We start from the raw sequence: 14,963 nt of genomic DNA, 5'->3' as shown, positions 1-14,963 counted from the left end.
GAGGAGCCCGGTGTGGTCCTTTCCTCTACATGTACCAGTCAGTACATACTGGAGCTGCTCCCTGGTCTGAGGAGCCCGGTGTGGTCCTTTCCTCTACATGTACCAGTCAGTACATACTGGAGCTGCTCCCTGGTCTGAGGAGCCCGGTGTGGTCCTTTCCTCTGCATGTACCAGTCAGTACATACTGGAGCTGCTCCCTGGTCTGAGGAGCCCGGTGTGGTCCTTTCCTCTGCTGTACCAGTCAGTACATACTGGAGCTGCTCCCTGGTCTGAGGAGCCCGGTGTGGTCCTTTCCTCTGCTGTACCAGTCAGTACATACTGGAGCTGCTCCCTGGTCTGAGGAGCCCGGTGTGGTCCTTTCCTCTGCTGTACCAGTCAGTACATACTGGAGCTGCTCCCTGGTCTGAGGAGCCCGGTGTGGTCCTTTCCTCTGCTGTACCAGTCAGTACATACTGGAGCTGCTCCCTGGTCTGAGGAGCCCGGTGTGGTCCTTTCCTCTACATGTACCAGTCAGTACATACTGGAGCTGCTCCCTGGTCTGAGGAGCCCGGTGTGGTCCTTTCCTCTACATGTACCAGTCAGTACATACTGGAGCTGCTCCCTGGTCTGAGGAGCCCGGTGTGGTCCTTTCCTCTGCTGTACCAGTCAGTACATACTGGAGCTGCTCCCTGGTCTGAGGAGCCCGGTGTGGTCCTTTCCTCTGCTGTACCAGTCAGTACATACTGGAGCTGCTCCCTGGTCTGAGGAGCCCGGTGTGGTCCTTTCCTCTGCTGTACCAGTCAGTACATACTGGAGCTGCTCCCTGGTCTGAGGAGCCCGGTGTGGTCCTTTCCTCTGCATGTACCAGTCAGTACATACTGGAGCTGCTCCCTGGTCTGAGGTACCCGGTGTGGTCCTTCACTCTGCTGTACCAGTCAGTACATACTGGAGCTGCTCCCTGGTCTGAGGTACCCGGTGTGGTCCTTTCCTCTGCTGTACCAGTCAGTACATACTGGAGCTGCTCCCTGGTCTGAGGTACCCGGTGTGGTCCTTTCCTCTACATGTACCAGTAAGTACATACTGGAGCTGCTCCCTGGTCTGAGGTACCCGGTGTGGTCCTTCACTCTACATGTACCAGTAAGTACATACTGGAGCTGCTCCCTGGTCTGAGGTACCCGGTGTGGTCCTTTCCTCTGCTGTACCAGTCAGTACATACTGGAGCTGCTCCCTGGTCTGAGGTGCCCGGTGTGGTCCTTTCCTCTGCATGTACCAGTCAGTACATACTGGAGCTGCTCCCTGGTCTGAGGTACCCGGTGTGGTCCTTCACTCTGCTGTACCAGTCAGTACATACTGGAGCTGCTCCCTGGTCTGAGGTACCCGGTGTGGTCCTTTCCTCTGCTGTACCAGTCAGTACATACTGGAGCTGCTCCCTGGTCTGAGGTACCCGGTGTGGTCCTTTCCTCTACATGTACCAGTCAGTACATACTGGAGCTGCTCCCTGGTCTGAGGTACCCGGTGTGGTCCTTTCCTCTGCTGTACCAGTCAGTACATACTGGAGCTGCTCCCTGGTCTGAGGAGCCCGGTGTGGTCCTTTCCTCTGCTGTACCAGTCAGTACATACTGGAGCTGCTCCCTGGTCTGAGGAGCCCGGTGTGGTCCTTTCCTCTGCTGTACCAGTCAGTACATACTGGAGCTGCTCCCTGGTCTGAGGAGCCCGGTGTGGTCCTTTCCTCTACATGTACCAGTCAGTACATACTGGAGCTGCTCCCTGGTCTGAGGAGCCCGGTGTGGTCCTTTCCTCTGCTGTACCAGTCAGTACATACTGGAGCTGCTCCCTGGTCTGAGGAGCCCGGTGTGGTCCTTCACTCTGCTGTACCAGTCAGTACATACTGGAGCTGCTCCCTGGTCTGAGGAGCCCGGTGTGGTCCTTTCCTCTGCTGTACCAGTCAGTACATACTGGAGCTGCTCCCTGGTCTGAGGAGCCCGGTGTGGTCCTTTCCTCTGCTGTACCAGTCAGTACATACTGGAGCTGCTCCCTGGTCTGAGGAGCCCGGTGTGGTCCTTTCCTCTGCTGTACCAGTCAGTACATACTGGAGCTGCTCCCTGGTCTGAGGAGCCCGGTGTGGTCCTTTCCTCTACATGTACCAGTCAGTGCATACTGGAGCTGCTCCCTGGTCTGAGGAGCCCGGTGTGGTCCTTCACTCTACATGTACCAGTCAGTACATACTGGAGCTGCTCCCTGGTCTGAGGAGCCCGGTGTGGTCCTTTCCTCTGCTGTACCAGTCAGTACATACTGGAGCTGCTCCCTGGTCTGAGGTACCCGGTGTGGTCCTTCACTCTACATGTACCAGTCAGTACATACTGGAGCTGCTCCCTGGTCTGAGGAGCCCGGTGTGGTCCTTCACTCTGCTGTACCAGTCAGTACATACTGGAGCTGCTCCCTGGTCTGAGGAGCCCGGTGTGGTCCTTTCCTCTGCTGTACCAGTCAGTACATACTGGAGCTGCTCCCTGGTCTGAGGAGCCCGGTGTAGGTCCTTTCCTCTGCTGTACCAGTCAGTACATACTGGAGCTGCTCCCTGGTCTGAGGTACCCGGTGTGGTCCTTTCCTCTACATGTACCAGTCAGTACATACTGGAGCTGCTCCCTGGTCTGAGGAGCCCGGTGTGGTCCTTTCCTCTACATGTACCAGTTAGGACATACTGGAGCTGCTCCCTGGTCTGAGGAGCCCGGTGTGGTCCTTTCCTCTACATGTACCAGTCAGTGCATACTGGAGCTGCTCCCTGGTCTGAGGTGCCCGGTGTGGTCCTTTCCTCTGCATGTACCAGTCAGTACATACTGGAGCTGCTCCCTGGTCTGAGGTACCCGGTGTGGTCCTTTCCTCTACATGTACCAGTCAGTACATACTGGAGCTGCTCCCTGGTCTGAGGAGCCCGGTGTGGTCCTTTCCTCTACATGTACCAGTTAGGACATACTGGAGCTGCTCCCTGGTCTGAGGAGCCCGGTGTGGTCCTTTCCTCTACATGTACCAGTTAGGACACGTGATCCTTGCTTCTTCAGCTCAGTAAGATATGTATTATGAACCTGTTCATCTGTGCTGCCGTTTCCAGAACAAGAAGAGAAGCATCCTGTTCCCTGTGATTTCAGGCTATTAAACGAAAGCGGCTAACATTCAGTCTGTGGTGTACGAGGCAGCCTCACGTGGTTCTGCTTGCTCGTCAGGTCGCTGTGTAAACTCATTCTCAGTGTGACGTGAATGCAGCCTGCTGCAGCACACCAAACGTTTATTTCTTTTTCAGCTCTGCCATCATCTCTTTTTCATCGCCTCCATCTACAGACACAAGACGGCGTGTACCGAAGCCATGAAAAATAAATAAAAAGTAGGCCTTGATGGTAAGCTGCGTTGCTAGAAAGCATTGAGAGTGTGTTAGACCTTGAATATAAAACAGGATGTAGACGGCAGCAACAACAGAATGGCCCATGAAGTCTTTTATTCAAGGGCTGGCCATGTAATGAGATTAAAAGACGCTTTGTGCAAATGGCGGTTATTCAGGGCCTGGAAGACGAAATAAGCTCCCAGCTCTTAAAGAAAAGGTAAAGTGCAGCCTATTCACCACCAGGATATCCACAGCGAGGAAGGACTCTCCTGATGGGGTCTTAAACAGGAAGAAAGAGAAAAGGATGTGTGGGTGTCGGGAGCGAGGGGAGAAAGATTAATAAGATCAGGAATGTGACCTCAGTTTCGCCTCCCTCGCTCCAATCCCTCCCCATTCCGAGTGGGATTTATGCTCCATGTGGAAAACCGCCAACGAGGCCGGCTTGTAAATACATAATTAGGATTCAAGAGTTTGGAGTGGCGGCTCTTTGTTTGACTGGAAAACGTCGCAGGTTGACGGTCGCAGGAGTGCTGTTTGCCACATAGTGTCAGGGTTGCACTAAGCGATGTTTGACTGGGGTACAGTAGCAAGGGAACTGACATGTTAGGTCAAGAGAAGGTGACGTGGCAACCTCATCATGTCATTAAGACTCGGTGTCACATGCACACGTGTCATGTTCCTGAGAGGTCGGCTGGCTGTCTTCTGCTCTCCAGACCAGAGATCTAAACCCCACATGCTAAAACCCCACACGCTAAAACCCCACATGCTAAAACCCCACATGCTAAAACCCCACATTGTAGTGACCTATTTTACATTTTACATTTTCACCATGCGGGCCAGATACAGTCCCTTTAAGACAGTGGGCGGGGTTAGCAAAGGGTATTGTGGGTAAACACAAGGCTGAGGTTTAGCAGAATGAACTGTGGACTTAGAGTTGGTTGGAGGAAATAAACGACCCCACGGCTGTGTGGTCAAAAGGAGAAGCGGTCTCGTCTCCTTTCTTTCATCCTCCACATTGGTGACCCCGACGTGAGCCATGGAGAACGAAGCTCCCAGTGCAGCAGCAGTGGCTCACGCCGTCTCGCTCCAACTGCCCGACCTCTGGGAACCGGCTGCGGCAGCATGGTTCGCTCACATCGAAGCCCAGTTCACCATTAGGAACATCACCGTGGATGAGACCAGGTACCACTACGTCATGGCGGCACCTGGAACATCTACGGCGTCACGGATATTGGGCCTGCTGCAAGCCCCGCCGCCTGTGGATAAGTACGGTACGATTAAAAGACACTTGCTGCAGGTTTTTGAGCTAGCACAGGTGGAGCAGGCGGACCGGTTGTTTTGCTGCAAGGCTTGGGAGACGGCAAGCCATCGGAGCTAATGGACAAGATGCTGAGTATGCTGGGTTCATGCAACCCCGCCTTGCTTTTCGGCCGGCTGTTCCCCCATTACCTCCCCTCGCACATCCCTGCTGGCTTGGCCAGCTCCAAGTTGTCCACCACCAGCAACTTTCGGGAGTTGGCCGCGGAGGCTGACAGGATTTTTCTCTCCAGCTGACAGCAGTGTGCGGCCGCTCCGCGGCCTGCCCACACTCTTCCACCTCCGCCAGTTGAGGCTGCGGGCGTCGCCACGGCAGCAGTTTCTCATCGGCAGCAGGAGTCAGGGGGACTGTGCTTCTACCATGCTAGGTTTGGAACCAAAGCCAAGCAATGCCGTGCACCATGCACTTCCAGCAGGGCGGGGAAAGCTAGGGCCGGCGCTCAGTAGTAGCCCTGAGCCTTGGCCAGGAAGGCAGGCTGCTGTTTATTCAGGACACCCTCTCCGGCCGGTGGTTGCTAGTTGATTCGGGCCCGCAGCGGAGCATCCTGCCTGCGACACCAGTGGATGCGATGGCTAGCGGATTTGGCCCCCCTATGGATGCTGCTAATGGCACCCCTGTACACACCTATGGCACAAGGTATGTGGAGGTGGTTTTTGGAGGTCGGCGATTCGGCTGGGACTTTGTAATGGCGAAGGTGTCCATTGCCCTCCTGGGTGTGGATTTCCTGCGTGCTTATGGACTGTTGGTAGATGTTAAAAACTGCCGCTTGATTGACGCCGTCTCCTTCTGCTCCTATTCATGTACGCTGGGGGGGCGGGTCCCATCGGCTTGTCCAACATGATTGCCACCAGGGATGAATTTCCGCATCTGCTCGCTGAGTTTCCGGACCTCACAACGCCCATCTTCTCATCAGCAGTCACCAAGCACGGAGTAGAACACTACATCACCACCACGGGCCCCCCAGTCTACGCCCGTGCACGGCGCCTCGACCCAGCCAAGCTCGCCATCACCAAGGACGAGTTTGCCAACATGGAGCGCATCGGCATCGTGCGCCGCTCCGACAGTCCATGGGCCTCCCCCCTGCATATGGTCACGAAGGCTAACAGTGGCTGGTGCCCATGTGGTGATTACCGCCGCCTCAACAACGCCACAACGCCGGACCGCTACCCCGTCCTGCACATCCAGGACTTCTCCATGTACTTGGCAGGGGCAGTCATCCTCTCCAAAGTGGACCTCATGCACGGATACCACCAGGTGCCGGTCCGCCCGCAGGATGTGACGAAGACGGCAGTCATCACGCCATTCGACCTGTTCGAGTTCCTGAGGATGACGTTTGGGCTCAAGGGGGCTGCACAGACCTTTCAGAGGCTCATGGACTCTGTGCTGCGAGATATGCCGTTCCTGTTTGTTTACCTGGACGACATTCTCATGGCCAGTAGATCTGCAGCGGAGCACCTGGTCCACCTCTGGCAGCTGTTCGAACGGCTCAGCCAGCATAGGCTCATCGTCAACCCAGCAAAGTGCCAGTTGGGCCTGCCAGCCATTGATTTCCTCAGGCATCTGCATGGCGTGTCAGCGCTCCAAGATTCACCACCACACCAAGGCACCCCTGGCACTGTTCCCAGTGTCTGGGAGGCATTTGCGACCATGTCAGTGTGGACCTAGTAGGACCCCTTCCCTCCTCCCATTGTTTCACTCATCTCCTTACCATGGTAGACAGCACCACTAGGTGGCCAGAGGCTATTCTGTTGTCCACCACCATGTCTGCTGAGGTGGCCCGGGCGTTCATCGGGTCCTGGGTAACCTGGTTTGGCACGCCATCTGATCTCACTTCTGACCGGAGCCCGCAGATCACATCCAAGCTCTGGACTGCAGTCGCTGAAAGCCTAGGGGTGAAGCTGCACTGCGCCACAGCATACAACCCGCAGGGCAACGGTTTATGTGAGCACTTTCATCGTTCTATGAAGGCCGCTCTTCGGGCCAGCCTCACAGACAGTGGCTGGGTTGACCGGCTCCCATGGGTCATGCTTGGCCTGCAGACCGCCCCTAAGGAAAACCTCAAGTCCTTGTCGGCCAAGCTGGATTACAGCCAGCCACTGTTGGTCTCGGAGGAATTTCTCCCAGACGGTGCGGCACCCCGGTCTGCTGCCCACCAACGGGCTGTGTTCCAGGACGCTGCCAGCGTTTTCACTTCAGTCCCAACTTCACGGCACGGCCTCCCTAAGTCTTACATCACCAAGGACCTGCAGTCAGCCGGGTACGTCTTCATCCGGCATGACGCCCACCGTACCCACCTGCAGCCCCCCTACGATGGCCCTTCCGTGTCCTGGCAGCGGGGGCTAAGACCTTTGTTGTGGATGTCGGTGGTAAGCAGGAGTGGGTTTTGGTGGACCGCCTCAAGCCGGTTCACCTGGACTTGGACAGACCGGTTCAACTGGCCCAGCCCCCTCAGTGTGGATGCCCCCTGCCCCTACACCCATCAAGAGGAGCTGTTTTGGCCGCATTACTCGACCCCCGCCACGTTGATTTTTTTTAAACTTTTTGTCATGGTGAATTCTGGGGGGGGGGGGGACGACGACGTGTGTACTGACCTACTTGCAGGTTAGATATTCCCCATGTGGGCCAGAGACGGTCCCTTTAAGACAGTGGGCGGGGGTTAGCAAAGGGTAATGTGGGTTGACACGAGGCTGAGGTTTAGCAGAAAAAACTGCTGACTGAGTTTTGGTTGGAGGAAATAACGACCCCACGGCTGTGTGGTCAAAAGGAGAAGTGGTCTCGTCTCCTTTCTTTCATCCTCCACAACATCCTAAAACTCCACATCCTAAAATGCCACACGCTAAAACTCCACATGCTAAGCTCCACACGCTAAAACTCCACATGCTAAAACTCCACATGCTAAAACTCCACATGCTAAAACTCCACATGCTAAAACTCCACACACCAAAACTCCACATGCTAAAACTCCACATACTAAAACCCCATATGCTAAAACTCCACATGCTAAAACTCCACACACCAAAACTCCACATGCTAAAACTCCACATGCTAAAACTCCACAGGCTAAAACTCCACATGCTAAAACTCCACATACTAAAACCCCATATGCTAAAACTCCACATGCTAAAACTCCACACACCAAAACTCCACATGCTAAAACTCCACATGCTAAAACGCCACACGCTAAAACTCCACATGCTAAAACTCCACATGCTAAAACCCCATATGCTAAAACTCCACATGCTAAAACTCCACATGCTAAAACTCCACATGCTAAAACTCCACATGCTAAAACTCCACATGCTAAAACGCCACACGCTAAAACTCCACATGCTAAAACTCCACACGCTAAAACTCCGCATGCTAAAACTCTACATGCTAAAGCTCCACACGCTAAAACTCCACACACTAAAACTCCACACACCAAAACTCCATATGCTAAAACTCCACATGCTAAAACGCCACATCCTAAAATTCCACATGCTAAAACTTGACATGCTAAAATTCCACATGCTAAAACAGCAGCATCAACCCAGTAGTCAAAAGGTGAAATACCCAAAGTGAGGAAAGAAAAAAGACAACAACAAAAAACAAATTGTGTGTTCAGTGTTATAAAAAGATGGACTTGTTAGAAAAATCTATGAGGAATGTAGAGTGAAGATCAGCCAGCCAGCACCAACATTACGACTCTAACCTCCGTTCATCTGGAGTTGGGAGGATTTCTCATTGAGACAACAGCAGCCCAGCTTTTTCTCCAGTTCTTGTTTCTGTTTTTTGTTAACTAAACATACTGCAGGAAGTTATTGTTCTTGAAGTTCTGCTCTTGGCGATCCAACAAGAAATGAGAACTGATGGCGACTGCACGGTCATTTCACTTCTTCTCAACAGAACATTTATTTCTAGGGAGTTCTGAAGTCACTTGGCATTCTGGAGGCCAGCGTTCAGATCAGCTTTATCGTAAGAAAAACGATTTTACAAAATTCTTGCAGCAAATAAAACCATGGTGGAGAACATGGACATTTTGATCACTGCAGTTTTATCTGGTGTTTGCAGGAAAAGAACAGCTTTTTAAGACAGAACACAAAATTAAATGGCAATTTCAAAGAATCTGCCCATCTGCCAGTTGTAAGTAGCAGGTGTGTGTGTGTGTGTGTGTGTGTGTGTGTGTGTGTGTGTGTGTGTGTGATGTCACAGCTCACCGATAGTGCAGTGCTCTCCAGTCCAGCCTTGGTGACAGTCACACTTGCCCTCTCGACACACTCCGTGGTCGATACATCGCGGGTGACAGTCTCTCTGCTCACACTCCGGTCCGGTCCAGCCTTCCTCACAGTGACACATCCCGCTGATACAGGAGCCGTGGGGGCTGCAGTCCACCACACACACCTCTGTTACACAAAAATACAACCACACACACATGCAGCCATCATCCAAGTCTCACTTATTCCTGCTACTGTTTTGTCACGCTTGTTTCATTTCACACAGAAGCTATTTGGAAAGGAGAAAGAATAGAAGAGAAGTTTGCCGTCCTTTAAGCTTTTGGGGGCTACATGGACCCGACCTGCCATGTCCCACATTTTTCCCTTGAGACACATGGATTTCAGCCTTGTTCAGAATGCCACAGCTGTGAAATAAGTCTGAGCCGTCACCACCGACAGAATGCACAGCACATTCCTTCCACTTCTCTGACGGAGAAAATATATGTACCGCAGAAAATAAATGTGGGATCTGAAAATACTGATAAGGTGGTTTATAAAAACCTGTGAACAGCCTAATGTACTACATACAGTCCCTCATTATATGCATTATCCCACCTTTAATTTCAATTAAAAACAAATAAACTAAATGTTTAAAAATGTGAATCGTAAGATTTATATAGAATTGGTGATGATATTTGGGACAAAACTTGCTTTTAACTGGGATGAATTCCTCTTTGGTCTATTACATACAACACCCACAAACATTAACACAGTGACTTATTTGGAATATTGAGTGTAGCTGCTAGAAAAGCAATTACAAAGGATGGCTGAAGCCAGACAACCCATCTATAGAGGACTGGTATGATGTCATCTACAGAGGACTGGTATGATGTCATCTACAGAGGACTGGTATGATGTCATCCACAGAGGACTGGTATGATGTCATCTACAGAGGACTGGTATGATATAATCTATAGAGGACTGGTATGATGTCATCTATAGAGGACTGGTGTGATGTCATCTACAGAGGACTGGTATGATAACATCTACAGAGGACTGGTATGATGTCATCTATAGAGGACTGGTGTGATGTCATCTACAGAGGACTGGTATGATGTCATCCACAGAGGACTGGTATGATGTCATCTATAGAGGACTGGTATGATGTCATCCACAGAGGACTGGTATGATATCATCTATAGAGGACTGGTATGATGTCATCCACAGAGGACTGGTATGATATCATCTATAGAGGACTGGTATGATGTCATCTATAGAGGACTGGTATGATGTCATCTATAGAGGACTGGTGTGATGTCATCTACAGAGGACTGGTATGATAACATCTACAGAGGACTGGTATGATGTCATCTACAGAGGACTGGTATGATGTCATCTATAGAGGACTGGTAGGACTGGTATGATGTCATCTATAGAGGACTGGTAGGACTGGTATGATGTCATCTATAGAGGACTGGTGTGATGTCATCTACAGAGGACTGGTAGGACTGGTATGATGTCATTTACAGAGGACTGGTAGGACTGGTATGATGTCATCTACAGAGGACTGGTATGATAACATCTACAGAGGACTGGTATGATGTCATCTATAGAGGACTGGTATGATGTCATCTATAGAGGACTGGTGTGATGTCATCTACAGAGGACTGGTAGGACTGGTATGATGTCATTTACAGAGCACTGGTATGATGTCATCTACAGAGGACTGGTATCATATAATTACGACATGTTTGTGATGGAAAGAATCACCTTCTCCATGAGGCTTGAGGAAACTACATTGAGAAAACTTGGGAGAAGTGGAAATTGGATATTCCCCCAAAACGTCCTTCTTTTGTCTAAATTTGTTTATGTAAGTTTTTTTTAACTTTTTCTTTACTTTTTCTTTTATCTCAAATGGAAAAACACCCCATGTTCTATTTTTGCGTTCTATAATTACTCTGTAAAATACAGAAAAGAAGGATCACTTTGTAAAAGTATCTAACTAAAGAAAATTATGCAAAAATACAGTTAATATTCATTCATTAATTCATTCATCATCAGCCGCTTCTCCGGGGTCGGGTCGCCATGGCAGCAAGCTAAGTAGGGCACTCCAGATGTCCCTCTCCCCAGCAACGCCCTCCAGCTCCTCCTGGGGGATCCCAAGGCGTTCCCAGGCCAGATTGGACATGTAGACCCCCGCGAGTTCTGGGTCTACCCCGGAGTCTCCCCCCAGTTGGACGTGCCAGGAAACCTCCAAAGGGAGGTGCCCAGGAGGTATCCTGATCAGATGCCCAAACCACCTCAACTGGCTCCTTTCGACGTGAAGGAGCAGCGGCTCTACTCCGAACTCCCTCCGGATGTCCGAGCTCCTCACCCTATCTCTAAGGCTGAGCCCAGACACCCTACGGAGGGAACTAATTTCAGCCACTTGTATCCGTGATCTCACCCTTTCGGTCACTAACTGCCCAATGCTGTTATTATGTGATTCCAAATAAACATTTTCAAAAATTAATACATAAAATAAAACTAAATCCTTCCATGTACTAAAGTAAGTAAATGTTGTGAAGCCAGACTGGAGTTGCTACAATGGGGATTAAAAAGTGTGTAAAAAGTATGCGTGTGTGTTCAGCTCACCAGCCTGTTAGCTGTTTGGCAGTTTGTTGTCTGAGAAGTGTTGAAGTCCTTGTCTTCAGAACCATTAAGCAGTTTTAGATGTCAGCCTCTGGGGCCATTAGATGAGAATAAATTATCATCTTGAATAATAGATTATTTTAATGTAAATGCTGGAAGCCATACATTAAAATCAATGTAATGTTATCAATGTCAGACCCACCTCTCTTTGTTTCTTGTCCCAGCAGACAAAGCCCTTGCTATCAACCCCCCCCCCCCAAAAAAAATAAAGTCCTTGCTATCAGTGCTACGCTGACCAGCAGGACAGTTAAAGTTCGGCCTGAAGGAGCCATCTCTCAACTCCAGGACTGTTCTGAACACACAGAATGGAGTATATCTGCCCATCAGACAGACCTGAGGGGTACACTTCATCTGTATTGTCATACATTAACTACTGCACAGACAATGTCACTGTTAGCAAAAGGATCCGAGTGTACCCAAATGAGAAACCATGGATAAACAGTGAAGTCCAACGGCTGCTCAGGGCAAGAGACACAGCTTTTAAATCAGGAGACACTTCAGTCTACAGCGTCACCACAGCAAACCTTAAGAGAGGTATCAGATCTGCAACACACAACTACAAACCAAGTCCAGTTGCACTTGATTCAACTCCTTTGGATAACCATGACCTGGATGAATGAGAACATTCACAGACAACTACAAACTACAAATGGAGGAGGGCTTCAACAGTAACTCCAACCCATGGAGGATGTCTGAAAGGGCCGGTGTGGGTGCAGGTCTTTGTTACAGGCCTGATTCTATTAGTCAACCAATATTCTTTGCTAAGCATCTTGATTTGTGGACTTAGGTGTGTAACTGCTTGGTTGGAACAAAGACCTGCACTCACACCGGCCCTTTCTGGATCATGTTGCCCATCCCTGATCTAGACCAACACCAGTTTGTCTACCGGGCAAACAGATTGACTGAGGATGCCATCTGTGTGGCTCTAAATATAGCCTTCTCTCAATTGGAAAGACCCAACACCTACATCAGGATGCTCTCTGTTGATTACAGCTCACCATTTAACGCCATCATACCAAACAAGCTGGTCGACAAACTCCACAAACTAGGACTAACTTCTTCCATATGCAACTGGATACTGGACTTCCTCATCAACTGCCCCCAGTCTGTAAGACTGGGCAAGCACATACCCTCCACCCTCATCACCGGTGTCCCCCAGGGCTGTGTACCAAGCCCCCTCCTTTATGCACTGTTCACACATGACTGCCAACCCAAACACTATTGTTAAGTTTGACAACTCAAACACTATTGTTAAGTTTGACAACTCAAACACTATTGTTAAGTTTGACAACCCAAACACTATTGTTAAGTTTGACAACTCAAACACTATTGTTAAGTTTGACAACTCAAACACTATTGTTAAGTTTGACAACTCAAACACTATTGTTAAGTTTGCGGATGATACGACACTCATCGGGCTCATATTAGACAACCACGAAGCCACATACTGGGAGGAGGTTCAGAACTTGACAACATGGTGTGCTAACAACAACAACCTGGTCTTAAACACCAAAAAGACCAAGAAGATTATCGTGGACTTTAGGACCTCCACGAAGATCATACACAGTTCTGTCCACATCAACACAGAGGCTGTGGAGTGACTCCCTATCTCCAGGTTCCTGGGAGTCACCATCACAGAAGACCTCTCCTGGCCTGACAACATTTCAGCAGTGGCAGGTAGAGCATAACAATGCCTTTATTTTCTGAGGAGGCTAAGAAGAGCCAACCTCCCCCAAAAGCTGCTTGTCAACTTTTATAGACACACCATAGAGAGCATCCTAACAAACTGCATGACAGCCTGGTACAGCAGCTGCACCAAAGCTGACAAAAAAGCCCGCCAGCGTGTTGTTAAAACAGCACAGGACATTGTTGGCATTGAGCTGCCTTCAGCACTCGTTGTGTGAGGAGGGTTAAGAACTTCATGAAAGATATTACACACCCCGGACATCGTCTGTTTCAGCCCCTCCCATCAGGTACGTGTTTCAGATCAATCCGCACATGCTCAAAGAGACTGAAAAACAGCTTCTGTGGACTAATGAACTCAGACATCTCCTCAGTCTGATGAGACTGATGTGCTGCCACCATTGGGCACGTGCAATATTTACTCACAAGTCACTTTAAGCCACATCACATCTGTCCACTGAACCTTTACTGCATTTCTGCTGATGATGTTTTTGCACTTTGTAAGTTGTATTTTATCATTAACTGTATTGTATTTTATACCTTTTATAGCTGATATTTTATGTGTATTATCTCTTATGTCTTATTTATTCTTTGTATGCACCAATGAAGTGTGGTTAGGGTAAGCAGTGCCTACCCTGTGATAATTTAATCAAAATAACCATACAACAAATTCACAACATATAAAATTCTCACTGTAGTTACAAGTATGCTTTGTTATAACGTATTGTAACGATCATGGAGGAATAGGCTCGGTAGCCCTTGGCTAACGGGTCGGACCCTTTAGTCGACTGGTTAACGTTGTCGCTTGCGCAGTGGGAGACACGGGTTTGCGTCCCGGCTATGGCGACGGTCTCCCAGACTGCCCCCCGAATTCGCTCCATTGGTGTCAGAAGTGGGATGGTGAGGCCGTGAGGCCATCAGAAGCGTATGCACCCAGAGGCGTGAAGGAGCTGATATGCTTAAGTGGGAGTTCTTTTCAAAAACCAAAAACGGAATATATCACAAAGGGAAGAGAACTACACTATCAACATCTAATCAACTGTTCCTTGAAACTGCTCACAAAAATTCATGAGCATCCATTACTTTTGCCAAGTTAATGACATTAATAATATAACAGCCATGATGGAGGGATGAGTTTAGTAAAGGAGGATTCTGGTCGGTACTGTTCTTCAGATCCAGAGCATCAGAACAGGAAGACCCATATCCCCCATTACCGTGTGTCATCCGGGCTACAGCTAGCAAGCAGATAAAAGCCTCATTTCCAGGTAACAAATAACCTTCATTTACTGGAACATGGAGCTGTTATCAAAGGTGCAGAATAAAGCTTCATGCTGTGACGATAGCCACCGACGCGCTAAAGAGAAGTAAAGCAAAGTAGCTGGATGTATGAACTCACCTTTAAGGGGCTTGCTATTCTGGAAAAATCTATACGCTGATGCAACAGAAAGGTCAGTGAATTGGAAGAAGAAAATCAGCAGAGATAGTAAATTACTAGAGAGAAACCAGCCTTGCTAACATGTAAAAATATCAGCACACTTTCTTCAAATGTATTTATTTTTCTAAAGTCCTCTCCTCTGTCGCTGCTATTTTAACTGACTGCTTCCTCTCTGAATGGAGTTTTTCTTCGATTGAGAGACCTTGGACGGGTCTGATTAAGTGCAGACCACACAGCAGAATATTAAGCGTGCCTCTGGAGGGGACGTATTTGATTCCAAAGAGGGACTTT

General features: G+C 49.4%; 1 protein-coding gene across 7 annotated transcripts in view; it reads right to left on the bottom strand.

Moving 5' to 3' along the window:
- si:dkey-237h12.3 (teneurin-3) overlaps positions 1-14,963 on the bottom strand; it is a 322,689-nt gene that overhangs the window by 127,130 nt on the left and 180,596 nt on the right. For all 7 annotated transcript variants that reach the window (XM_056290030.1, XM_056290070.1, XM_056290079.1 and 4 more), the window contains one exon: positions 8,867-9,052. In XM_056290030.1, the coding sequence (XP_056146005.1) occupies positions 8,867-9,052 (186 nt within the window). The remainder of the gene's footprint in view (positions 1-8,866; positions 9,053-14,963) is intronic.

Source organism: Lampris incognitus, chromosome 1 (genome assembly GCF_029633865.1).
Source record: "Lampris incognitus isolate fLamInc1 chromosome 1, fLamInc1.hap2, whole genome shotgun sequence".
Classification (NCBI taxonomy): domain Eukaryota; kingdom Metazoa; phylum Chordata; class Actinopteri; order Lampriformes; family Lampridae; genus Lampris; species Lampris incognitus.
The sequence above is the reverse complement of the archived record's forward strand: the minus strand, read 5'-3'. Positions and strand labels throughout refer to the sequence as shown.